The sequence below is a fragment of the Megalobrama amblycephala genome, linkage group LG1, assembly GCF_018812025.1.
Source record: "Megalobrama amblycephala isolate DHTTF-2021 linkage group LG1, ASM1881202v1, whole genome shotgun sequence".
NCBI classification, from domain to species: Eukaryota; Metazoa; Chordata; class Actinopteri; order Cypriniformes; family Xenocyprididae; genus Megalobrama; species Megalobrama amblycephala.
In genome coordinates, this window is record NC_063044.1 from 21,861,162 (window position 1) to 21,886,876 (window position 25,715).

The window sequence follows — 25,715 nt, forward strand, 5'->3', positions numbered from 1 at the left end:
AGAAGGTATACAAGAACGTTTCGGGAAACATGTATTAACGTTAACGACGTAGAGTTAACAAGGTTTCGGGAAATTCAGCCCTGATTGTACACAGACTAAAATGAGCAGTGGCTTTTTCTGTATTTGGTTGAATGTATTTTGTTTTGACAATAAACAGGCTGCATGCGATGTCAAGTTATAGTAGCCTAGCTAAAACTGATATGGCGCCGGCGCGTTCACTTGAATTTTCTTATAAAAGCATAAACAACTTAAAATACTCAGACATTTATGGTCATAAGAGTAACACCATTCGAATCTGTGTAGGTATAACTATTATTGTAACTATTATTTGCACTTACACAATAAAACATTGCTTGAAAAATAAAGACAAGCAATGCCTTTCCGTGAACTTCTCAAAAATGAATCGAAACTCATCATATGGTCTACTTGTCGCATTTTTTTTCTTTCATTTTCTTAATATGTTAATTATTTAGGTTTAATATATTTCGTGTATGCCTAGCTAGAAATAGGCTATTTATTCCTTTTATAAGATTTCATCTTGTTTTTTCTTCGTTCACAGAAGACCTTTTTTGAGGTATTGTCTCCACTTTCATTCATCAGTTTTATTTTGATAAATAGGTCTATGACAATATAGCATTATTTTTGTATCCGTAGCGCAGGCCTGTGTATTTTAGCAAAATTATTTTTGAATAGACCTATAATAAAATGCGACTGAAAAGATGTCTTAACATCATAAATTCTCGTTATTACGAGAAAAGATGTCTTAACGACATAATTGAGGGAAAAAAATATTATTTATGAGGCAATACGCCACCGTAATATATAGCCAAGATGATCACACATATGGTGTAGTATTTTATTGGCTCCTTACAAATGTACAAAGTTTTGGCCTTGATCGAAGGAATATCCACTGTAATCCCCCACGGCTATTTTAAATAATAGTTTTACGTTTTCATATGCATATTTCATATTAATTATTATGGATTATAACTCAACCATTATAATCATCTGCCAAATTTATCCTCGACAATTCCATGTTGTTTTGATTGAGTTTAATGATAATACTGTCCTAAACCTATAGCGGACAAAAACATAACAGACTCAAAGCCCTAAAGAGTGAGCACACGCTTTCGACATGCACTTTTGAGAACTCTAAGGAAAGAGCGCGTTCTCTTCGCCTGATGGACACTTTAAACACACGTTTGCACTGCCTGTTTGGTTTACCTGTTCACACGTTCATAACGAGCGTTTTGTCTGACTCAAAACGCACGTATTCGACGCCCATTTTTGTTATGATAAACGCACGTCAAAAGCGCGCGTTTTTGGTCACTCCAAAGCGCACGTCAAGAACGCGCGTTTTAATAGCAAATCACACGCCGAGAACGCGCGTTTTGGCACACAAAAACGCGCGTTCTTGACGCGCGTTTCCCATGATACCAAAGCGCGCGTTAAGAACGCGTGTTCTTAACGCAAATCACACGTCGAGGACGCGCGTTTTGCTGTCAAAACGCGCGCTTTTGTATAAGGTGTCGTTTTGCTATTTACGATGCTAACTAAGCAATCAGTCGTGTCGATCGTCGCGTACCTTGCCGTGAGCAGAAGCCGCGACCAATGACGTGTGATAAGGAACGTGACACTTTCGTCGCCCCCTTTTTAGCCTGAGAAGCCGCGTGAGAAGCGACGTCTGCGCCGTGACGTCTGAAGTAACTTTTGCCAGTTGTTATTTTGTAAATTGTCTGAAGTTCTGTAAATTAGTGTTTTTGGTTTGTTTTGAGAAAAAAGAAAAAAAACACATTTAACATTTAAGCACCTCAAAATCACTGAATATTTCTCCATTCCTAATTTTGTTTAAATAACTGACATTAAAAGATGTGCTATTGCTTAACTTGAAAATGCCTGCGCTTAATGTCAATGACAACCAGAGACAACTAATCAACACATTTCTTCTGTCATAAACACTACTGCTAAGATAATGACATTACTGCATTATCTAAGTAAAACATGTTGTTTCAGAGTTTTGTCCCCCATAGAAATCCTTTATAAAAAAATGCATGAAGCATTAAAGACAGTTAAATGAAAAGACCAAATTCGAAATTAAAAGATTAATTCAGAGAGCAAGCTATGGCCTATTATCAAACACTTCAATCATGTAATATTTTAATAGAAGTTTTAATTTAAGCTATAGCCTATATAATACTGGAAAAAATAAATACACATGCAGAACAAACTGTCATATTAGTTAAGGCAGCATATTAGAATAAATAAAAATAATTATCCATGGGATAAGCATTTCACATATTTAAATGTACAGTAAAACTATATTGTCAGAACATGGTTAAAGAAATTTAATGGTTATACATTCAAAAGTATGGAAACAAATAAGCTTAAAAATAAGGAATATAAGCTTAAAATATTCCTTATCCTGTGGCTCCCTCTACTGGACAACATTTTCAGGTGAACCTCTTTCAGATAAAATGCTGATCGTTAAGAAATTGCGGTTAGCTTCCCAAGCATCAATAACTGTATTTGGCTTCGACGAGTCTGAGACTCCCGGCCTGAGATTGTGTCCCAGACGGCAATAATTAGTTCGTGAATATTTGTAAATATTCATGGCTTAAACAGCTGGAAAATTGACTGCAGTTCTGTGGATGTTTTTTCCCAGGCAGGGTTATAAACTAACAAAAACTAAAACTGTTAAAACATTTATGCTAATCGAAATAAACCTGAATATAAGAAAAAAATATATATATATTAGTAAAACAAACTTAAACTAAACGAAAACTAGAAATGTTGCCTTGTGGATGTCATTTCGTTTTTCCCCTCTGACTTTCAACCGACGAGATCATTATCTTTTCATTAACCGACAAAGTAAAATAAAATTAGAATTCAACGAAATTACAATGGATACGTGTCTGTGACCCATTAATAAAATCCCAGGGGTTTAATTCGTTTTAGCCTACATGAAGGAATAGCAGAATAAACAACAGAATGTGAGGATTCATCATCATCATCTTCAGGCACCTGTAGCGCTTCTGAATGGAGAAAAACAGGATTAAATCCTAAAGGAATAAATAACCTATGCGCAAATTTATTTTACCTAATAAACATATTAACAAAATATAATTCTTTTTATATTCTTTGTTTTACAGGCAATTTTTTATTTTTATTGTGAGTGTACAAAAATAATAGGCCTATTTAACCCTTCACAGATTCGAAATGTGTTACATAAAGGTGACCATAAATGTCTGAGTATTTTATTTTTTTCCCGCTTTTATAAGAAAATATAAGTGATCGCGCCGGCGCCTCACACGCACACACATTATTTTTTTTTATGACTGAGCACTGTTCTTAATTCACTTGCCCAGCAACATCACCTAAAATATAACTAAAGCTTAAATAGGCTATAGTAATTCAATTTATTAGACAAATTGAATACAAGCACATGAGAACAAATAAATAAGTCTTCTAATAATAATTAATGCAACACATCTCAAACGAGCGTGTATAACCATGCAATATATTTGTTTATTTCGTTGTTCTAACCTTAAGGTTGTTTATGCCATTGCAGCACTTTTCCGTTATTTTTCTAAGTAAACATGCGCTTAAAAAAAATAAAAAAATAAACACGTTTGACCGTCGAGCTCGACTCTGTTGTGTTTTATTTGTTTAGCTGCTTCAAGCCAAGCGCGCACTTGCAGTGTTACCATGGCCACTTATATGCATTTTTGGGCTTGTTATTATTATTTTCCATATTAAGAGGTGAAGGCCTTAGTTCAGCTGGAATGGCCGGTGTGTCCTTTGAACGGAGAAAAGTCAGCTGTTAATTCGGTGCTTGCTCAACAGAGGTGGCCGGAGGAATGGCCAAGCTTCAATCAGGGAGACAGATTTGTAATGCTTCCTCCAACTTATGAACATTTACACCTTAAAGCTTCCTTTGGGCAAAATAGGAATAAAGCTAAAATATCATTAGTGTTATCCACACATACAAATCCAGACGTTAGTCCACACGTACGTTATCCAGACGTTTATCCACACGTACGTTATCCAGGCGTTTATCCACACGTACGTTATCCAGACGCAAAGTAAAAAATATATACTTTCTCAACTACGTCGCCGCCATCACCGCCGCGCACTTTGAGCGCAGCTCCAACACGTGACTGTGACGTCTAACGTCTCATATCTTACGTCTGACGCCTGAATACTATGGGATTTTGGCCAAACGGCTGGCGTGCGTATACACGTTAGTTCTCCTCTCAGTTTGCTTAGCAATCATCAAATTTTGTTGAATTCACCCCTCATACTTTTGACGCGTCAGTGTGCAATCAGACGTCCGACCAGGCGTTTGTGAGTACTTTGGCTTGCCATAGAGCCGCGCTCTGACCGCGTCGCATCTATTATGAGCGCGCTTGCCTAAATTACAGTAAAAGCACTCGACTTTAAGTCACGAGCGTCGATTTAAACCACTGAAACGCGTCCAATGCTACCATGTCAAGAAACAGAAGAGTGTACAAATGTATTCAAGGATTGTATTTGTTCCGTACAGTGTTGTTCAGTGCAAGATTTTAATGTTATTTAAGCTAACATAAAGTAAGGGAAAATACTTCCACTAAATGTTAAAAACTAATAATGTATCTAACAATGAGAGATTTTTATTTTTTGGCTAAATAAAGTTGATATATATAGCTCCAGTTTTTTGTTTATTTCTGACCCCTCAAGTTTCTGACGCCAAAAGTGTTGCTGGTTTTGTTCCTAAATTACTAATTTTTTTATTCCATGCACCTTGTTGGATGTGAGAAGTTGCACCAGACTATTGCAATTAATAGTATTATATTAGTAGTATTATAGCCTATTAGAAGGCATATATTAGTAATATTACATCAATAATTGTATTATATAAATATATTACACTCTGTAACAATGAGAGAGACACTGCTGTTTACATTTAGTATGGTAAATAAAATATTTATAGTATAGGTATAAAAATATTTTAGTAGGCCTAATGAAATTTAAAGTAAATGAGAAATAATGCAAAGGAAAGTAAATTTTCTGAAATGTTGCGCTTTCTTGCACTTGAATGTTAATATGGCCCTCCTGTGAGGTGTCAATCACAGAAACGACCCCCCGCCAATCTGAGTTTGAGACCCCCGATTTAGATGATGTAAATTGACCTGTGAAACATTTTCTTGTCTTCTGATAATTATAATGTTATATAGTGAACAACCAGCGGCGATTCCTTAATTTTGTTCAGGAAAAAAGACTGGAAAATGATTTTACTAAAGTTTACTCCTGCATATTTTGATGTATTTTGTTATTGTTATAAATGTTCTGAATATTGTAGCTCAGATGTGTGAAATGTTCACCTGTTTGCAAGTGTTTGTCATGTTCTGGTTTCTACAACTTTACCTTAGGAGGAGAAATCTGCCTTTATTTTAAAGAAATAAAGATTTGACATTTATCCTGATGATTATCAATAGCCACTGATATGAAATATATGTCGCTCAGCTCTAGTTTAATTCATTTAATGATTCAGTTCTTTGTTGTGTTCATATTATCTTTGATGTTCACAGAGAACATCCCAAATAACAAGACTAATCTCAAACTCATGAACAAACGTCTTTCCAGTAACTTTAATAGATCGTTTGTTATCTGTTAGATCGTGATATAATGAAAGTTATCTGTCAGTGTCAAATGTTAGATGAATGTCTCTTTTTAACTTCTACTTTATCAGGACATTCAGAAAACGTTCAAAAGTAACATTCCCTTAATGTTTACAGAATGATCAAATGAAATATTCCTTTAGTGTACACCTAACTAAGAAACATTTTGATCGTTCAAAGAATATTTAGAAATGATGTTTTCATAACTTGGTATCAAGACATTCTTAGAGCACATGTTGTTCACTGGGATATGTGCTGAAATGAACACATTGTAAATTACTTGTAATTAAAGCATCTGCTAAATGCATTAATGTAATATTAATGTAATGTTCCCAGTGTTTCCATATGCAGGGAAGATGTCAGACTCTGAAACGAGGAAGAGATCTTCATCTCCAGATCCCAGCTGTGTGTCTCTGAAGAGTAATCAATCCATGGGTCATCCTCATCCTAAATTCAGTGATGGACCAGTGACCTCTGACCCCAGGTGAGACACTGTCCTGTACTGGAGACAATAAACTGACTCATACTACAGCATTTGAATTAATTATATTATGTTAATTACAGTGTAAAGATGTATATGAATTATTATTATATCACAGTATCTTCAGGAAGAGGAAGAGATCTTCATCTCCAGATCTCAGCTGTGTGTCTCTGAAGAGCAATCAATCCATGGGTCATCCTCATCCTAAATTCAGTGATGGACCAGTGACCTCTGACCCCAGGTGAGACACTGTCCTGTACTGGAGACAATAAACTGACTCATACTACAGCATTTGAATTAATTATATTATGTTAATTACAGTGTAAAGATGTATATGAATTATTATTATATCACAGTATCTTCAGGAAGAGGAAGAGATCTTCATCTCCAGATCTCAGCTGTGTGTCTCTGAAGAGCAATCAATCCATGGGTCATCCTCATCCTAAATTCAGTGATGGACCAGTGACCTCTGACCCCAGGTGATTATCACCGTTATATAGTGAGTTTTCTGCTGTAGTGAAACTAGTTTGAGACACTTGTACAAAAATCAATGTGTAATGTCAGTGTTTACTTATATAGCAAGATAAATATAATGAAATGTACAAATATGTACAGGTCTAAGCAGAAAGCAGAATTTTTAGTTGTCATGTCTGGAAACAGTTACAGTATTAACTGACTGTAAGTCACAACAGGTGAAAAATTACATTGTTGAGAGAGTTTCAGTGCCGTCATATCAGTAATATTTCTGAATTGTCTTTTAAAGGCCAAGTAATCAAGACAAAACTAGGACAGGATTTTAAGAGACCAAAACTTCTACATAAAAGTCCAAAACAGACAAATATAAGATGCAGCACATTTCAGATGACAGAAAATGTGACTTAAATTCCAGAAAATATGTTAAAGTTTAATGTAAATATTTCGTATATAACAGGAGTCTGTTAAACTGACTCTTCTCTCTTAAATGTGTTGCTGTTCCTGTCATGATTTATTGATGAACATGTTTTTATGTTTGTATTTTGTTTCCAATCAGAGATGATCAGACTGGAGACCAGGATTCTCCTCAAGCAGTAGATGATGAACTCCAGAGAGTCAAAGACCAGCTCAAAACCAGCATGAAGAACAAGTATGAGAGATTATTTGAGGGACTGAACCTCCAGGAGAACGAAACCCTCCTGAACAGGATCTACACACAGCTCTACATCATAGAGGGAGAGAGAGAAGGAGTGAATGAACAACATGAGGTTTTACAGATGGAGAAAACAGCCAGAACACAACACTCACAAGACACTCCAATCGACTGCAATGACATCTTTAAAGCCTCACCTAAACCAGGATGTGAGGAGAAACACCAGATCAAGACTGTTCTTACTAAAGGCATCGCTGGAATCGGAAAAACCGTCTCTGTGCAGAAGTTCATTCTGGACTGGGCTGAGGGAAAAGCCAATCAAGATGTAGATTTCATGTTTGTGCTTCCATTTCGAGAGCTGAACTTGATCCGAGATCGTCAGTACAGTCTTCACAGACTTCTGCTGGACTTTCATCCTGAACTTCAAGATCTGGATTCAAAGATTTATGAGGAGTGTAAAGTTGTGTTCATCTTTGATGGTCTGGATGAAAGTAGAATCGCACTGATGTTTTCAGACGCTCAGGAAGTTTCTGATGTGTCTGAGACTTCATCAGTGGGTGTGTTGATGTCAAAGAAAGTTTTGGATGTGACTGAGACTTCATCAGTGGGTGTGTTGATGTCAGAGAAAGTTTTGGATGTGACTGAGACTTCATCAGTGGGTGTGTTGATGTCAAAGAAAGTTTCTGATGTGTCTGAGACTTCATCAGTGGGTGTGTTGATGTCAAAGAAAGTTTTGGATGTGACTGAGACTTCATCAGTGGGTGTGTTGATGTCAGAGAAAGTTTTGGATGTGACTGAGACTTCATCAGTGGGTGTGTTGATGTCAAAGAAAGTTTCTGATGTGTCTGAGACTTCATCAGTGGGTGTGTTGATGTCAAAGAAAGTTTCGGATGTGTCTGAGACTTCATCAGTGGGTGTGTTGATGTCAAAGAAAGTTTTGGATGTGACTGAGACTTCATCAGTGGGTGTGTTGATGTCAAAGCTCATGACAGGAGAGCTGCTTCCCTCTGCTCTCATCTGGATCACCTCCAGACCAGCAGCAGCCAATCAGATCCCCTCCAAATACATCAACCGTCTGACAGAGATTCAGGGATTCAATGAGCCTCAGAAGGAGGAATATTTCAGGAAGAGAATCAGTGACGAGCATCAAGCCAGCAGAATCATCTCACACATCAGAAGAGCAAGAAGCCTCCACATCATGTGCCACATACCCGTCTTCTGCTGGATCTCATCCACTGTGCTTCAGAAGCTCCTGAAAGAAGATCTGAGTGCAGAAATCCCTCAAACTCTGACTGAAATGTACATCCACTTCCTGCTGATTCAGGTCAACATGAGGAATCAGAAGTATGAAGAGAGAGATCCAGAGAAACGGCTGCAGTCCAACAGAGAAGTGATTGTGAAACTTGCTGAAGTGGCTTTCAAACAGCTGATGAAGGGCAATGTGATGTTCTATGAGGAGGACCTGAGAGAGAGCGGCATAGACGTCAGTGACGCCTCAGTGTATTCTGGGATTTGCACTGAGATCTTTAAGGAGGAATCTGTGATTCATCAGAGGAAAGTCTACAGCTTCATTCATCTGAGCTTTCAAGAGTTTCTCGCTGCTTTCTATCTGTTATATTCACATGTGATCAAGAACAAGAAACCACTGGATGAATTCAGATTTTACAGATCTGATAAAGACTCTCTATATGATGAAGAGTCTTTGGATGATGAAGACCCTCTGTATGATCTACTAACTTTAGCAGTAGATAAAGCCCTCGGGAATGAGAATGGACAGCTGGATCTGTTCCTGCGGTTCCTGCTGGGCGTCTCACTGGAGTCCAATCAGAGACTCTTACAGGATCTACTGACACACACACAGAACAGCTCAGAGAGCATCAGAGAAATTATACAGTATATTAAAGAGATGATCAAAGGTGGACGTGATCTCTCCACTGAAAGATCCGTCAATCTGTTCCTCTGTCTGCTGGAAGTCAAAGATCAGTCTCTGTCCAGAGAGATTCAGGAGTTTCTGAAATCAGACAAACAATCAGAGGAGTTTCTCTGTCCATCTCACTGCTCAACAATGTCCTACATGATTCAGATGTCAGAAGAGCCGCTGGATGAGCTGAACCCCATGAAATACAACACATCAGCTGAGGGGAGAAGAAGACTGATACCAGATGTGATCAACTGCAGAAAAGTTCTGTGAGTGTTTAATCATTAACTAAAGTATCATATTTAATAATGACTCTGACACCTTTAAAATAAATGTTCCTAAATGAGAGATTTTCTCCTCAATAACAGGATCTTAAAGGGTCTCAACACAGCCTCTTTAATACAGTAGATATTCACTAAAACGCCTGTTACCGCCTGGGGGGGCGGGGGAATTTATCAGTCTAAATCATTTATTTTGTTTATTTAGTTTTTCTCTTTCAGGGTTGCTGCACATTTTTTAAGTCAAATTTAAGGCTTTTTAAGACCTGAAGAAATAAAAATTAATACTAGCATAGTAGCCTATACATTATGGCTGTTACCAGTCAAATTAAATCATTATCAACAAAATCCTTCTTTGCAAAACAGAGGTGACACAGAATGAGGAGTGGCATTAATATATTTACACAGCATTTACAATTTGTCTACATAAATTTAACCCTTTGAGCAGTACGGTCCCACATATGGGATTTTGAACGTTCAGCGACGTCACATAACTGCCAGATTCAAACTGTGCTTTCACGCTTTGGCTGTGAGACGGACACGTGCAGCGCTTGTCATATATCACATCTATGCAGTGTTTTCAGCCACATAACGTTTCTTTTAAGGTTTCAGACATTTAAATACGCATAAGCACCATTAAAACAATATATTTAGAGTTTATAAAATACACACTGATGTCAGACATCAGTGGAAGCAGCAATAACAGTGCATTCAAATATAATTTGCCAACATTTATTCATATCAGACACATATAATTGGCCCAAGTAACTACAAACTTTACTCTATTATGCTTCCAGTTCACCAGCCACTTACTTGCATATATTTCAGGAGAAACTGATGAATTCACCTGCTGTAAATCCGACTGACAGGACTCTGTGAACTGCAGTGCAAACTAAGATGGCGGTGCCCATCTCGCATTATAGATCAAGATAAAGATCATTTATAAAGGCTTTAAAAAGACAAAACACACTCACTTAGACATATTTGAGGATCGGAATATCAGATAGTTGATAACATGGTAAGCAAGTTTGTGAATATTTTAAATAAACAAGGAAAAAAAATAATAATAGCGATCCACCTGTCATACAGTGTTATTGTGGCTGCGCTCAGCGCTAGTGACACGCATGACGCGTTGCTATGGAAACATTAAAGGCAAACGTTCTAAAATAACGGTCGCCTTAAAAAAAACTCACTCTGGGGGGACAGTTAGAATATTTTAAACTCATGCTCGAAAGGGTTAATTCAATATTATATATGTAAATACATTTTTCTAATTTTAACTTTTTAATTAAAATGTCCCTTAAATATGAAACTAAACTGCCAGAAAGTGGCAGCAAGTCACTGTCTTAATGTGTGTGTAAGTCATTTAACCATTTGTTCAAATGACTGATTCATTCAGGAACGAAGCTCGGATTCATTCGTTCTAAACGTGTATTTTTCAATCAGTATAACAACAACATTTCTGTTGCACAGGGGCTCTGTTCTGCTGTTCATCATTTTGAAATTTTCGTTGGCGAAATAAAGGGAAAAAACTATTAACAATACTGTGTCTAAAATGTAACTCACATTGTTCATTTAACAATAAGTTGAAGGAACATTGCATTTGTGCTGATTTGGGGAAAATGGCACTCTTGCTCATGTGATATTGTAATACAACTACATCTTATAATATGATATAATAACAAATGCCCGTGTAACTTGAATTTTGAGGGCATATAACTGCATGCATAGCTACATCACGCTGAATAAGACGAGTAAAGAAAACGCAGTAGGCTACTTATTAAAAGAATCACCCTTTATTTAAATATATGAACACAGAAAATCGCTGTTAACAGGTTAATATAACATTTCCCATTCCATGACTAGTAAAATAATCGCAACTTACTCTCTGTAAAATGGCGTAATCTGCAGGGTGATGGACACGGAGGTGGGTAAAAAGGTTGGTGGTGTTGCCACCCTTCGCACTGACTGTAGCTAGGCAAATCCTGCAGATTGGGCTGTCTAAGGAGCCGAAAAACTCAAATACTGTCGAGCTTACTTTACTTTATTCGGGAGTGGTAAGAGTCTCTCATTCTGCCCCTCAGATGACATTCTTCTCGGAATAGCTGCGCGCTGCATCTTCTTCTTGTTTGACAGGTGTCAGCGTTAAAGTGCAATACTGCCACCTGAGAGCTCAACCAGGTACTGGCGCTGGAGTATTTACATGTCATGATATCATAAGCGTCCTATTCATTTTAAATATTGTGGTTATCGTCAATACCGGTATATCGTCACACCTTAAATTAACACGATATCGATATTTCATGCTTTGAATATCACGGTTCCCTTTCAAGGGCTACACTCTAAGCTGCGCTTTATTCAGCACTGTGGGAATGTCTTTAGTCGTGACCAGCTGTGAATATATTAGTAAAACAACGTCAATGAAATTGACCTATATTTATAGCCTTGCGTGACGTCATTGGAATGCGTCGTAGCGAGGCTATAATTAGATGTGCTACCTGTGCATCAGCAGTCTTTTGTCTTCAGAGTCCACTCTGTGAAGTTATGAGTGAACTATTGTCTCAAAGCATCTATCATTTCTCTCTTTCCCTCTTGTCAGGAGTTAGATTTGATAGGCAGAGCGCAGAAAACTTTCTCTCATCTGTTCCTCCTTTCACTCTGCAGTGCAAGTGAAAGTGAACGTTGCACATATCATATTTATATATATATATATATATATATATATATATATATATATATATATATATATATATATATATATATTAGTGGTGGGCATAGATTAATTTTTTTAATCTAGATTAATCTTGGAATTAATCTAGATTAATCTAGATTAAAATGGCTCATTTGAATTCTGCCGAAGACATTCAGAATATGTGAGATACCCAAATTGTCCCTGCATCCCAATGTCCATACTATCCATCCTAAATAGAATGTGAGATTAAAATAAGTGTGTCCCAAAGCATAGTATGTTGAAAAGAGTTTGCCAAAAGTCCCCGGATGGTCTACTATTTCCGGTAGATTTTCGAAGTGTGGATCCGTGCACACAATGGAGGCTAATATTGCCCACAACCCATGACTAATAATAAGTTCAAACTGATAGAAAATATTTATTTAATGTTATATGTGTTATTTTTCATCTGCAAATACCATTGTGGACTTTTATAAAGATCTGATTGGCCATTAACTTTTAAATGCATCATTATGCATTAAAATGAGGAGAGTTCTCCACATGAAAGACTCGCGGCTGCAGATCAACATGCTGCATTTCTCTCCGATACAGTAGGAAATTAGCTAAATGAAATGTGGAGGATGTAAGATGATTGACAGGGTAGTTTACGGTGACAGGATGCGACAGAGAGCAAAGACGTGATAGTATGTCCCAAAGATTGTCTACTCTTTTGCTACACACTCAAAAGTAAGTACTTTTTGTTCACAGAAAGAGTACATACTTTTAGGGCGTAGTATAAGTAGGCGAATTGGGATGCAGTAAATGACTAAAAGTAATCCGCCATTTTGTTCGACAAAGCAGATAGGAGTTAAAAGATTAACCTCGGTGGAGTTAAACTTTTGTATATTATATTTTGTATATTGACATATTTCTGCATTTGAAACAACATTGATTCTCATGTTCATTCATGATTATTTGATGCTATAAATGGACTCGTAGTAAGAGATGATCGGTTTACGAGCCTCTTGAGCTGAGGCGCTACAGCATCTGTCACGACCATGGTAACGGCACATTAAAGAGCAACAAAACGTTTTTTATTGTTGAATTTCTTAAATAAACTACACAGTTTTAAAGCTGGGACTTTGTTAAATATCATAAGTAACCTGCTCTGTCTTATCTGTCGACGTTTTGTCAGTGTCCTCTTTGCTCCGCGATGCATTTATCACTGTGTGGCGTGACAGCGTCACGGCTTGACAGACAAAGCAACAGTAACTAAGGGGGGGGCAGATCTTTGCGAAGGGTCAATTCGGCTAGGTATACATCCGCGCTAAAATATCAAGGTGAAAGTCATCATAGCTTGCGTAGAATTTACCCAGCTCCCAACCCCACTTTGAGAATAGATTAACGGTGATATTTTTTTTATCGCCCGATAAGAGTCTCATGTTAACGCAGCACGTTAACGCTGATAACGGCCCACCACTAATATATATATATATATATATATATATATATATATATATATATATACATTATATTATTATTATATATAAAGAGAAAGTATGACAGAACAAGGCAGACGGTGTGTTCCTCCGTGTTCGAGGCCGATGGCCTAAACGGACACACATCCGTACTGTTTTGTTTGTTTGGGGGAAGCGCAGCATGTTAACGCTGATAACGGCCCACCACTAATATATATATATATATATATATATATACATTATATTATATTATTATATATAAAGAGAAAGTATGACAGAACAAGGCAGACGGTGTGTTCCTCCGTGTTCGAGGCCGATCGCCGAAACGGACACACATCCGTACTGTTTTGTTTGTTTGGGGGAAGAGCACGCTGTCCTTGCGTTGGAAGGCGGCGAGTGTGAGCATTGTGAAATGTTCACAGTTAAGATGCTTTCGTGCTCGTCTCTCTTTCTTCCAGGGATCAGCACCCGCATTACGATCGTGGGGCTCACAAATGGATCTCGCTGACGAATGGGAGACGGATCCTGCCCTTTCGCCCGATTTGTCACCTGATCCACGCGTCTTCTCGCGCGATCCTGAAGCGCACTCCAGTGCTTCTTCAGCTCACGCGGGGACGATGATTCTCTTCTCGAGTTTGCTGCCTCTGAGCATTCCTCAGGTGATGATAAAGCAGTTGAGGAATTACTTAAGGTAGTAACTCGAGCTGTGGCTAGATTACAGCTAGACTGGCCACAGGAGAAAGAGACCCCCAAACCATCTAAGCTTGAGGATAGGTTTTTGTCCAGTGGCAGAGGGGAGGGGCCACAATGCCAGTCTCTACCCTTCTTTGAGGACCTCCATGATGAGTTATCTAAGTCATGGAAAAAGCCATATACTTCCCATGTTTTTGTGCCCTCGACATCGATTTATTCGACTATCGTGGGTGCTGAAGCACGGGGGTATACGATGATGCCACAGGTTGAAGAGACGCTGGCGAACTATCTCTTGCCTGTGTCAGCATCATCGTTAAAGAAACCTCCCCTCCCCACAAAGCCCTGTAGAACCACCTCAGCACTTGTGGGAAAAGCTTTCCAAGCTGCAGGTCAGGCTGGTGCTGCGCTGCACACTATGGCAGTGTTACAGGCGTACCAAGCTGACCTGTTGAAGAATCTAAGTGCTGGCACTACCATCACAGAGGAAGCGTTCACAGACCTTCGTCGAGCCACAGATCTGTCTCTCCGTGCCACCAAGCAGACGGCACGCGCCATCGGCCATTCTATGGCTGCTATGGTTAGCACAGAGAGGCACCTGTGGCTAAACCTTACGGGCATCAAAGATAAAGATTGTGTATTCCTTCTTGATGCCCCAGTATCACCTTCTGGCCTGTTCAGAGACTCTGTCAACACAGTCGTGAGCAGGTTTCAGGAGGTGAAAAAATCAGAAGAAGCGTTTTGTGAAGTTCCTTCCTCGCTGCACTCAGGGGGAGGGGCCGTCAGCCACCCAGCCCCAACCCGGTCCTTCTAAAAGAGAGGTTCAGAAGCAGAGTGTGGCGAGCCGAGCTCCCCCTCATAAAGACTGGGGACCGTCTCGCCGCCCTGCACAACCTCCCAGGCAGGACCTCAGGACTATTCTCCAAAAAAAGAAGAAATCCTGATGGTCTTGCACCCAGCCCTGTGGGGATGGCCACCCTCGGGACGGGGCACGTATTACATCTAAAACTCGCTCCTTCTCGACATCTCCACAAAAACCCTCCTTCCCCGCCACCTCTGGTGCTTCGGGGGGCAGCGGTTTCCAGCGAAATGTTAGGTGTTCCGTTAGCTCCTGTAACACATCATGATGTGGAACACCTAGTATCCCCTCAAAAGGAAGTGTCAAAATTAGTGCCCATTTCAGAAAGCCTGGCAGCGTGGAAACTACTGCCAGGGATTTCTGCGTGGGTTCTAAAGACAGTAGAATTCGGATACAGAATCCAATTTTTCCGTCATCCTCCGCGTTTCAACGGCGTGGTCTCCACTACCGTGAAGCCGGGGCAAGCGACGTTACTGCCACAAGAGCTGCAAACTCTTCTGGAGAAAGGGGCCATAGAACGTGTTTCCCCTCTACAGAGAGAGTCAGTTATTACAGCCGATACTTCCTAGTTCCCAAAAAGGAAGGGGGGCTGCGTCCAATTTTAGATCTTCGAGGCTTGAACCGTTCAGTCAAAGCTCTCAAGTTCAAAATGTTAACAGTAAAGATGATCGTGTCGCAAATCCAACAGTGCGATTGGTTCGTCACGATCGATCTCAAGGACGCATATTTTCATATCGAAATATTGCCACAGGAGGTTCCTGAGGTTCGCTTTCGGGGGCGAAGCTTACCAGTATCGGGTTCTTCCATTCGGTCTAGACCTATCACCCCGCACATACACAAAATGCATGGATGCAGCACTGGCTCCGTTGCAACTCCAGGGCATTCGCATTTTGAATTACATAGATGACTGGCTAATGTTAGCGCAGTCACGAGAGATGGCATTAAAACACAGAGATGTCGTTTTAGCTCATCTAGTTTTTCTAGGGTTGAGACTCAACAAGAAGAAAATCGTTCTCTGTCCAACCCAGAGAACGACATATTTAGGGGTAATTTGGGATTCGACCACGATGTGGGCATAATTGTCTCCCGCTCGAGTCGAGACCATTCTACACACCCTGAAAAATGTGAGGCTAGGCCAAGATTGTACTGTTTCAGATTCTACAGTTTCAGAGAATGTTAGGTCTCATGGCATCAGACCGTTTCAGTTGTGGCTCAAAGCCAGGGGTTTTCATCCAAGGGCCAAACCCCTGAGGCAAATAAGGGTTACGTGCCGCGGGCTTCGTACCCTATCTGTGTGGCTCAAACCCCGGTTCCTCACCTTGGGTCCCACTCTAGGGGCGCCATGTCGTCGCAGGCTGCTAACGACGGACGCCTCCCTGACGGGCTGGGGAGCGGTCTTAAGTGGCCGTCCAGCCCAAGGGCAATGGGAGGGCCATCAGCTCGTCTGGCACATCAACTGCCTAGAATTGATGGCTGTATTTCTGGCTCTGAAATACTTCCTCCAGCAGCTGAGGGGCTGTCATGTCCTAGTGCGGATGGACAACACAACAGCAGTCTCTTATATAAATCGCCAGGGAGGTCTGCGTTTGCGCCATCTCAACAGGATAGCGCGACAGATTTTTCTCTGGGCCCAGGACAAATTCCTGTCACTGAGGGCAGTGTATATTCCTGGAACCAGAATGTGGGAGCGGATTTACTGTCCAGACAGAAACTACCGAGCGGGGAATGGAAACTTTACCCCGACATAGTGAAACACATATGGCTGAGATTCTACGAGGCGGAGGTGGACCTCTTCGCCTCCCATCAGACAGCGCAATGTCCCCTTTACTTTTCTCTGAGTCACACAGCCCCCCTAGGTCTGGATGTAATGGCACATACATGGCCTTCGAGGCGCCTGTATGCCTTTCCTCCAGTTGCTCTGCTCCCGGGAGTTCTAGCCAGAGTTCGCCAACAAGGGACCTGCCTCTTACTGATAGCGCCGCATTGGCCGAACAGAATATGGTTCTCAGAAATAATATCTCTCCTCGACGGCCCGCCTTGGGCGATACCGAGCTGGAGGGACCTTCTGTCTCAGGCGCAATGGACAATATTTCATCCCTGGCCGGAGATGTGGAACCTTCAAATTGGCCCCTGAGGGGAACCAACTGAGGGACACAGGGCTTTCACCTGAAGTTATTGAGACTATTTTGAATGCTAGAGCTCCCTCTACTAGAGCAAGTTATACCAATAAATGGGGCGTCTTTCAAAGATGGTTTACTGCACACAATGCAGATCCAGTAAACTGCCAAAATGCTACAGTTCTGGACTTCCTGCAGGAAAAGTTATCGACAGGTACATGCCCCGCCACTCTCAGGGTTTATATGGTCGCTCTCTCGGCTTGCCACGCTCTGATTGACGGGGTGCCGTTGGGCAAGCATGTCCTGCTCTCTCGCTTCGTTCAAGGAGCTAGGTGGCTTAGGCCTCCTTCTAGAACCAGGATCCCTTCATGGGACCTAGCAATAGAGTCAGTTTATGACAAGCTGTTAACTCTGAAAATGTTTTTTCTTATGGCTATAACTTCTCTGAAAAGAATTGGGGATCTGCAGGCTCTGTCCATTGTGCCATTCTGCTTAGACTTTGCCTCAGGTATGGTGAAAGCTATTTTGCATCCTCATCCTGACTATCTGCCTAATGTTCCTTTCTCGAACTTGCATCCGGTCACTCTTGAAGCCTTCTGCCCTCCGCCGTTCAGTACACCGGAGCAGGAGAGACTTCACAGACTGTGTCCAGTCCGTGCTCTTCAGACTTATGTCCACTACACCAGCCAGTGACGTAAGTCAGAGCAACTGTTTGTCAAAACACACCATGTCAAATTGGGTGAGAGATGCTATTGCCCTTGCCTATGAGGTGCGTGGTCACACTTCGCCGAGGGGTATTAGGGCTCATTCCACCAGGGGAGTTGCCTCTTCTAGAGCTTTGTCAGGGGGCGCTCCCTTGCAACATGTTTGTGATGCGGCAGGATGGTCCTCACCGCACACATTCATAAGGTTTTATAGTTTGGATGTTCATGTTACTCCTGGCTCTCATGTGACACACTTCACAGCCAGGGGGTCCAGACACACAGTGCGGCGGCATGGGTATTCTCGTTCCCACAGCGCTGAATAAAGCACAGCTTAGAGCGTAGCCTTTGAAAGGGAACGCCTCAGGTTACTTCACTGTAACCCTGTTCCCTGAAAAGTCGGGAACGAGAAGCTGCGCTTCATTGCCGCACTGAGTTGTCCCAGGACTGCTCTTCAGACAAAATATCTGCTGATGCACAAGTGGCACATCTAATTATAGCCTTGCTACGACGCATTCCAATGACCTTACGCAAGGCTATAAATATAGGTCAATTTCATTGACGTTGTTTTACTCATATATTCACAGCTGGTCATGACTAAAGACATTCCCACAACTTCTCGTTCCCGCCTTTTCAGGGAACAGGGTTACAGTGAAGTAACCCGGGGCGTTATCGTCAATACCGGTATATTGCGACACCCTTACTTCAAATAAAAACTTGAGACAGAGTGAATGATGACATAATTTTAATTTTTTCCTTTAATGTCAAAATAAAATAATTAACTTACACACACGTACATGAATTAGTCACATATAAAAATATCTGCCAGTGAGGGAAGAAAAATAATCTTAATTTAAAGGGACAACAAGATTATTTTTCTTGCCCTTTGGCAATTTTTTTACTTTTTTCTTTTCAGAAAACAAGACTTTATATAATTTTTCTCCTGAAGTAAATGTATCTTGATTTAAGAATGTTTAGATATTTTTGCACAAAAAGTCATACATGTTCAAAACATGAATATCTTCACCCTCATTGTGACCGTCTGTCAGAATTGCTCGGTTTATGATAAATGACGTCTGTTTTGATTGGCTGATGTCATTGCGTCTCTCTCCTCGTCACCTCATTGCTCACCGCTGCTGTTCTGCTTCCAGAAGTGATCAGGAGGAAGTAGAAAAGAGTCGTTTTGGCAGCTTGGTTCCACCAAATACTCTTTTTGCAGTGACAAGCAACTTTGTAATGATGGTGAACCCAGGAATAAGCACTAGTTGGCCACTCATTCTAGAGAACTCTAAACTGTGATGTAAATCTCACTGAGTTTTAGGAATAACGAAAGAAAGAAAAGCCCACATGTCCCAACTCTTTATTGTGTTCATCAAAATTAATACAAAGACAACAACAGCTAGTTCACTGGAGTAATTATACAAACAAAACAGCAAATGATTTACATTAGAATCGCAGGTTATCAGAATTATTAATGTTTTTGTCATGGTCTAGTAGGGCTGCATGATTATGACAAAAATCATAATTGTTGATTATTCCTTTGAAATTGTAATTGTGGTTATTAATTACAATGATCACAATTTACACTGAATGATTTTTTGAGTAGCTTTATGCCATTATTTGAAGCGACTGCATGCCATATTGTTATATCAAAACAAACAAAGCTGAAAACACTCTTTCTGAAAAACTTTTATTGCTCTTCTATAGCATTAAACATCACATGTCAAATATACATTGGTTTAGTTGCTTTAAATAAATAAAAATATAAATATGCATGGTAAAACTAAAATTAAAACAATGGAAAAAACCTTTAAGTTAACTTATGTTATCTAATTTAAGTTATCTTATGTACACAGAATAATGTAAGTGGATTTTTTTTGTAATTGCGCCTTTGAAGGATGACATAATTGTGGCATCTGTAATTATAATCATGATTTCAAACTTGATTAATTGTGCAGCTCTATGGTCTAGAATAGGCAGGGCCGGCGCGTGACTATAGGAGAACTAGGCAGAAAAAGTGGAATTTAGTTTGTAATTTATTTATTCATATTTTGGACATTCGTTTGGAATTATTTCACTTCAGTGTTATCACCTGATTAGTTATTCAAAATCTAAACTAACTTTCCCTTCTTCTACTTGGTACCAAAACCCACCCAACCAAGAGCGGCATATGTAATGTAGCCATGTAATGTAGCCACAGACATATCTGTTGATTTCACAATGGCCAATCAGAGGTGTTTAAGTTACAACTGAACAAAAACTAATTTCAAGCTCAAACCAGTGCGCAACGTTTTGCTACAGTTTCCGTGTTGAATGACATGTCAGTGACGTATATTTGCATATGCCAGCTCATGTTCAAGGCATTAGACAAGGCCAGGATGTCTGGATGTTCACAGCTGAATCATCAGACTAGGTAAGCAAGCAAGGACAATAGTGAAAAATGGCAGATGGAGCAATAATAACTGACATGATCCATTATAGCATGATATTTTTAGTGATATTTATAATCACTAATTTATAATCCGGTTTGGATGGTTTGTTGAGGAACTGTGCCACAGGCTGTCGTGTTGATGAGGCCTTCACAATGGATGATCTAGTTGACTCGATCTCTGCTGATACTTCAGGGCTGCGTTGTGGTCGTGTCATGGCGCCGGTCCTCTGTCTCACCTGGATACGGCCTGGATCCGGTTGACTATGGTAAACCTCGGGATAAACAGATAGACTAATATTAGCGTAGATGCTATTCTTCTTCTGATGTAACGAGTACATCTGGTGTTATAGGAAGTGTTCCCGGTTCTGGCTGACCTAATTTATGCAGCCTAATAATCCTTTAACAGATTTGAAAATATAAATTGATAATGTGTCATGTGTATGCCAGGTTAAAGAGATGTATTTTTAGTCTAGATTTAAACTGACAGAGTGTGTCTGCTTCCCGAACAATGCTAGGAAGATTGTTCCAGAGTTTAGGTGCCAAATAGGAGAAGGATCTACCGCCTGCGGTTGATTTTGATATTCTAGGTATTATCAACTGGCCTGAATTCTGAGATCGCAATAAACGTGAAGGACTATAATGCATTAAGAGCTCTCTTAGGTACTGGGGAGCTAAACCATGTAGTGCTTTGTAAGTAATTAGCAAGATTTTAAAATTTATACGATGTTTAACAGGAAGCCAAGCAGTGATGACAGAACTGGGCTAATATGGTCATACTTCCTAGTTCTAGTAAGAACTCTAGCTGCTGCATTTTGTATGAGCTGTAGTTTATAGCGAGCAGAACAACCACCCAGTAGAGCGTTGCAGTAATCTAGCCTTGAGGTCATGAACGCATGAACTAACTGTTCTGCATTTTTCATTGAGAGCATATGTCGTAGTTTAGATATATTTTTAAGATGGAAGAATGCGATTTTACAGATGCTAGAAACATGGCCTTCAAATGAAAGATTGGTATCAAAGAGCACACCCAGGTTCCTAGCTGACGACGAAGACTTAACAGAGCAGCCATCAAGTGTTAGACAGTATTCTAGGTTATTACATGAAGAAGTTTTCGATCCAAAAATTAGAATCTCTGTTTTTTCTGAATTTAGTACTAGGTAATTACTGGTCATCAAGTTTTTTATATCAGCTATACATTCTGTTAATTTTGCGAATTGGTAAGTTTCTTCAGGGCGCGAAAAAATATAGAGCTGAGTATCATCAGCGTAACAATGAAAACTAACGCCATGCCTCCTAATGATATCTCCCAAGGGTAGCATGTACAGAGTGAAAAGCAACGGACCTAGTACTGAGCCTTGCGGTACTCCATATTGAACTTGTGATTGATATGACCTCTCTTTGTTTACTACTACAAACGATAACAAACTGATAACGGTCAGATAAGAATTATTTGAACCATGACAATGCAATTCCACTAATGCCAATATAGTTTTCAAGTCTATTTAAAAGAGTATTGTGATCAATAGTGTCAAATGCAACACTAAGATCCAGTAACACTAATAGAGAGATGCAACCACGATCTGATGATAAGAGCAAATCATTACTAACTCTAATGAGAGCAGTCTCAGTACTATGGTACGGTCTAAATCCTGACTGGAAATCCTCACAGATACTATTTCTTTCTAAAAAGGAACATAGTTGTGATGAAACTGCCTTTTCTAGTATTTTTGACAGAAAAGTGGGATCAACCTATTTGAGATCGGCCTATAATTGACTAATTCTCTAGGATCAAGTTGTGTTTTTTTAATAAGAGGTTTAATAATAGCCAGCTTAAAAGTTTTTGGTACGTATCCTAGTGATCAAGATGAATTAACAATATTAAGAAGAGGATCTATGACCTCTGGAAGCATCTCTTTCAATAGCTTAGTCAGTATAGGGTCTAACATACATGTTGTTGATTTTGATGATTTAACAAGTTTAGACAATTCTTCCTCTCCTAAAGCAGTAAATGAATTGAATTTTTCCTCAGGGACACTACAATGCAATGTCTGACACGATACTGCAGTAGACGATGGCATGGTTATAATTTTTTCTCTAATATTATCAATCTTGCAAGTAAAGAAGTTCATAAAGTCATTACTGCTGTGCACTTTGGAGACATCAGAAGTTGAAGCTTTATTTCTTGTTAATTTAGCCACTGTATCAAATAAATACCTAGGGTTGTGTTTATTTTCTTCTAAAAGTTTTGAAAAATAGGCAGATCTAGCAGTTTTTAAGGCCTTTCTGTACTCAATCATTCTCTCTCTCTCCACAAAATGTGAAATACTTCTAGTTTTGTTTTCTTCCAGCTGCGCTCCATTTTTCTGGCTGCTGTATCAGCCAGATAATCAGATCAGATCATGATATCATGGATCATGTCAGTTATTATTGCTCCATCTGCCATTTTTTGACTATTGTCCTTGCTTGCTTACCTGCATAAAGTCTGTGTGCTGCACCAGAGGTTAATACTGGCTTGTCTAATGCCTTGAACATGGGCTGGCATATGCAAAAATTGGGGGCGTACACAGGGATAGGCAGTATTTATGATACATGTATTTCAAATACGTATTTCAAATACAAAATAGTATTTTGTAATTTGAATTTGAGAGGGCTGATGAAAATGGCTTTGTATTTTGTATCAAAATACTTTAGTGTTTTGTATTTTTGTAGTTTTAAAATACTGTAAAATACTTTGTAAGAAGTCTACATGATGACATCATAAAAATCCAGCCTCTGATTAATGGTTACTCAGTAGTTTGCCCAGACTTGAGTTCAGAACAGATGTTAAGTTTAAATGTTGGTTTTAGTAGCTTAGGCTAAATAGTTTACCAATGAACATAATGTTCTTGAAACTATTATACCTAGCAGCATCACCCTATATTTATGATTAACAATCAAATGATTAATTAGTTAGAATATTAGTTGGTATTAATACAGGTGCCATCAGTTGTCTTCTTATGAATTACTTGTTTGTCATTGAGTCAGTGTTGCTGATGGAAAGTAGGCCCTTCGTTACCAAGCAAGTAACTAAATTAGAAATACAATTATGAGTCATTCGCAAATATTATACTGTTGGTTACTTTAAAACTAAACTTCATCTGCGAGATCACAGGAATATGTGAATATTTCATCTGTTAAAGCCACAATATGTAAATTTTCACCACTAGAGGTCGCTTATTCAGTTGCTTTTCCTTGATTTTGTGGAATCATGGAAGGTGTTGTCTTCGCGTCTACAGCCGGTGGAAAACAATCGGGACAGGACTTGGTCAGAAATCATGTTCATAGATGAGATTATTAATGTTACTGAGTAACAACCGCTGGAGCGTTGGAATGTTAATGAGAGACAAGTGCGACACATGCCTCGAGAGCAGCGGAACTTTTATTATGCCACAGTCACTGCTTCTGCTATTTTCGGTCTAGCATATGTAGAGTAATGCAGTGCTGTTTTCTTTTGATGAATGAATCCAAACATTTCATTATTTGTCTAATAAATCATATAATATGTTTTATTAGACAGATGAGGAATATAAAGTTATTGATATGATGTTTCCATGGTTTCTACTAAATAAAACTGGAAATTGAGGGTATAATGTCATTGATAGGCGATGCATGGACATGGCCTGTGTCCTGTTTAAAATAGCTTATTTCTCTGGATTGGTTGCATGTCAGATTCATTGCATGAATCGGGAAGAGAAAAGCTGTTGCTATCAAACATTGTTTGTTAGTCAGTGTAATGGTGAAGGGATAGATCAAATAGGCCAATTGATGGAAGGTTTGTGAAGAAATTTCATTTTCATTTTCAAAGGCATTTTCAAAATACAAAAATACAGTAGTTTATTTTGATGCATGCTGTGGCTGCTGTATTTTGTAGTTTATTTTGATACATTTAAAATGAAAGCATTTGGTATTTTATTTTAAAATACATTTTGATGTATTTTTGCACAACCCTGGGCGTACATATTAAAGGGATAGTTCACCCAAAAATGAAAATTTGATGTTTATCTGCTTACCCCCAGTGCATCCAAGATGTAGGTGACTTTTTTTCTTCAGTCGAACGCAAATTATGATTTTTAACTGCAACCGCTGCTGTCTGTCAGTCAAATAATAGCAGTAGATGGGAACTTCATCTATAAGAGTAAATAAAGCTTGCTTAGACAAATCCAAATTAAAACCTGCGGCTCGTGACGACACATTAATGTCCTAAGACACGAAACGATCGGTTTGTGCGAGAAACCGAACATTATTTATATAATTTTTACCTCTAATACACCACTATGTCAAACTTCGTTCAGCTTCCTGTTAGTGAGGTCAAAAAACGCGTTCTGAAGACGGAAGTGATCTCACGCCCATATAATTCAATGAGCGCGAGACATCACTTCCGTTGTCAGAGTGTGATCAGACCTCACTAGCCGGAAGCTGAACGAACTTGGACATAGTGGTGTATTAGAGGTAAAAAATTATATAAATACTGTTCGGTTTCTCGCACAAACCAATCGTTTCGTGTCTTAGGACATTAATGTGCCGTCACGAGCCGCAGGGTTTAATTTGGACTTGTCTATGGAAGTTTTTTTCGACTCTTATTGTTCAAGTTCCCAATCACTGCTAATATTTGACTGACAGAAGGCAGCGGTTGCAGTTAAAAATCATAATTTGCGTTCGACTGAAGAAAAAAAGTCATCTACATCTTGGATGCCCTGGGGGTAAGCAGATAAACATCAAATTTTCATTTTTGGGTGAACTATCCCTTTAATGAGCGTCACAGTTGCTGATGTTGCAGCATGTATAAACATGTTGAGATTCGCCTGTTCTCCGGAGGTCTTTTAAACAAATTAGATTTATATAAGAAGGAGGAAACAATGGAGTTTGAGACTCACTGTATGTTATTTCCATGTACAGAACTCTATTTAACTATGAGGTAAATTCAATTTTCAATTCTAGCAATTCTAACAAATACAATGATGCGAGCTACTGTTTGTCACAGTTCCCTTCCGTGTTTGGACTCGATGGCTGCGTCCGAAAACTGAAAATGCTGCCTTCTGAGGATACATTTCAAGGTAGGAAGGCATCAAGGCATGTCCGAATCCAGTGTTAGCTTCACTTCCTGTTTCCTGAGATACCTTCCTCAGATCGATTTTTGAAGGAAGCATAGATGTATCCTTAGCTGCCTTTGATATACCACAATCCTGTGCTTTCCATTCTGTGACAGCAGAGCTAGAAAAAATAAAGATGTTGTCCGAAAGTTGCATTTGCAGCTCAGTTTGTGTATAAATGT

The 25,715-nt window shown here is 39.4% G+C and overlaps 2 protein-coding genes across 3 annotated transcripts in view; one reads left to right on the plus strand and one right to left on the minus strand.

Annotated features, from left to right (window-relative positions):
* Positions 1-25,715, minus strand: part of LOC125244061 (stonustoxin subunit alpha-like) — a 1,172,099-nt gene that overhangs the window by 1,021,957 nt on the left and 124,427 nt on the right. The window lies entirely within an intron of this gene.
* The window catches only part of LOC125243928 (NACHT, LRR and PYD domains-containing protein 3-like), an 83,194-nt gene that overhangs the window by 11,708 nt on the left and 45,771 nt on the right, over positions 1-25,715 (plus strand). The window contains 4 exon segments of the mRNA XM_048153794.1: positions 6,009-6,141; positions 6,257-6,379; positions 6,495-6,617; positions 7,169-9,451. Coding sequence (XP_048009751.1) covers positions 6,014-6,141; positions 6,257-6,379; positions 6,495-6,617; positions 7,169-9,451 — 2,657 coding nt within the window. The 5' untranslated portion in view covers positions 6,009-6,013.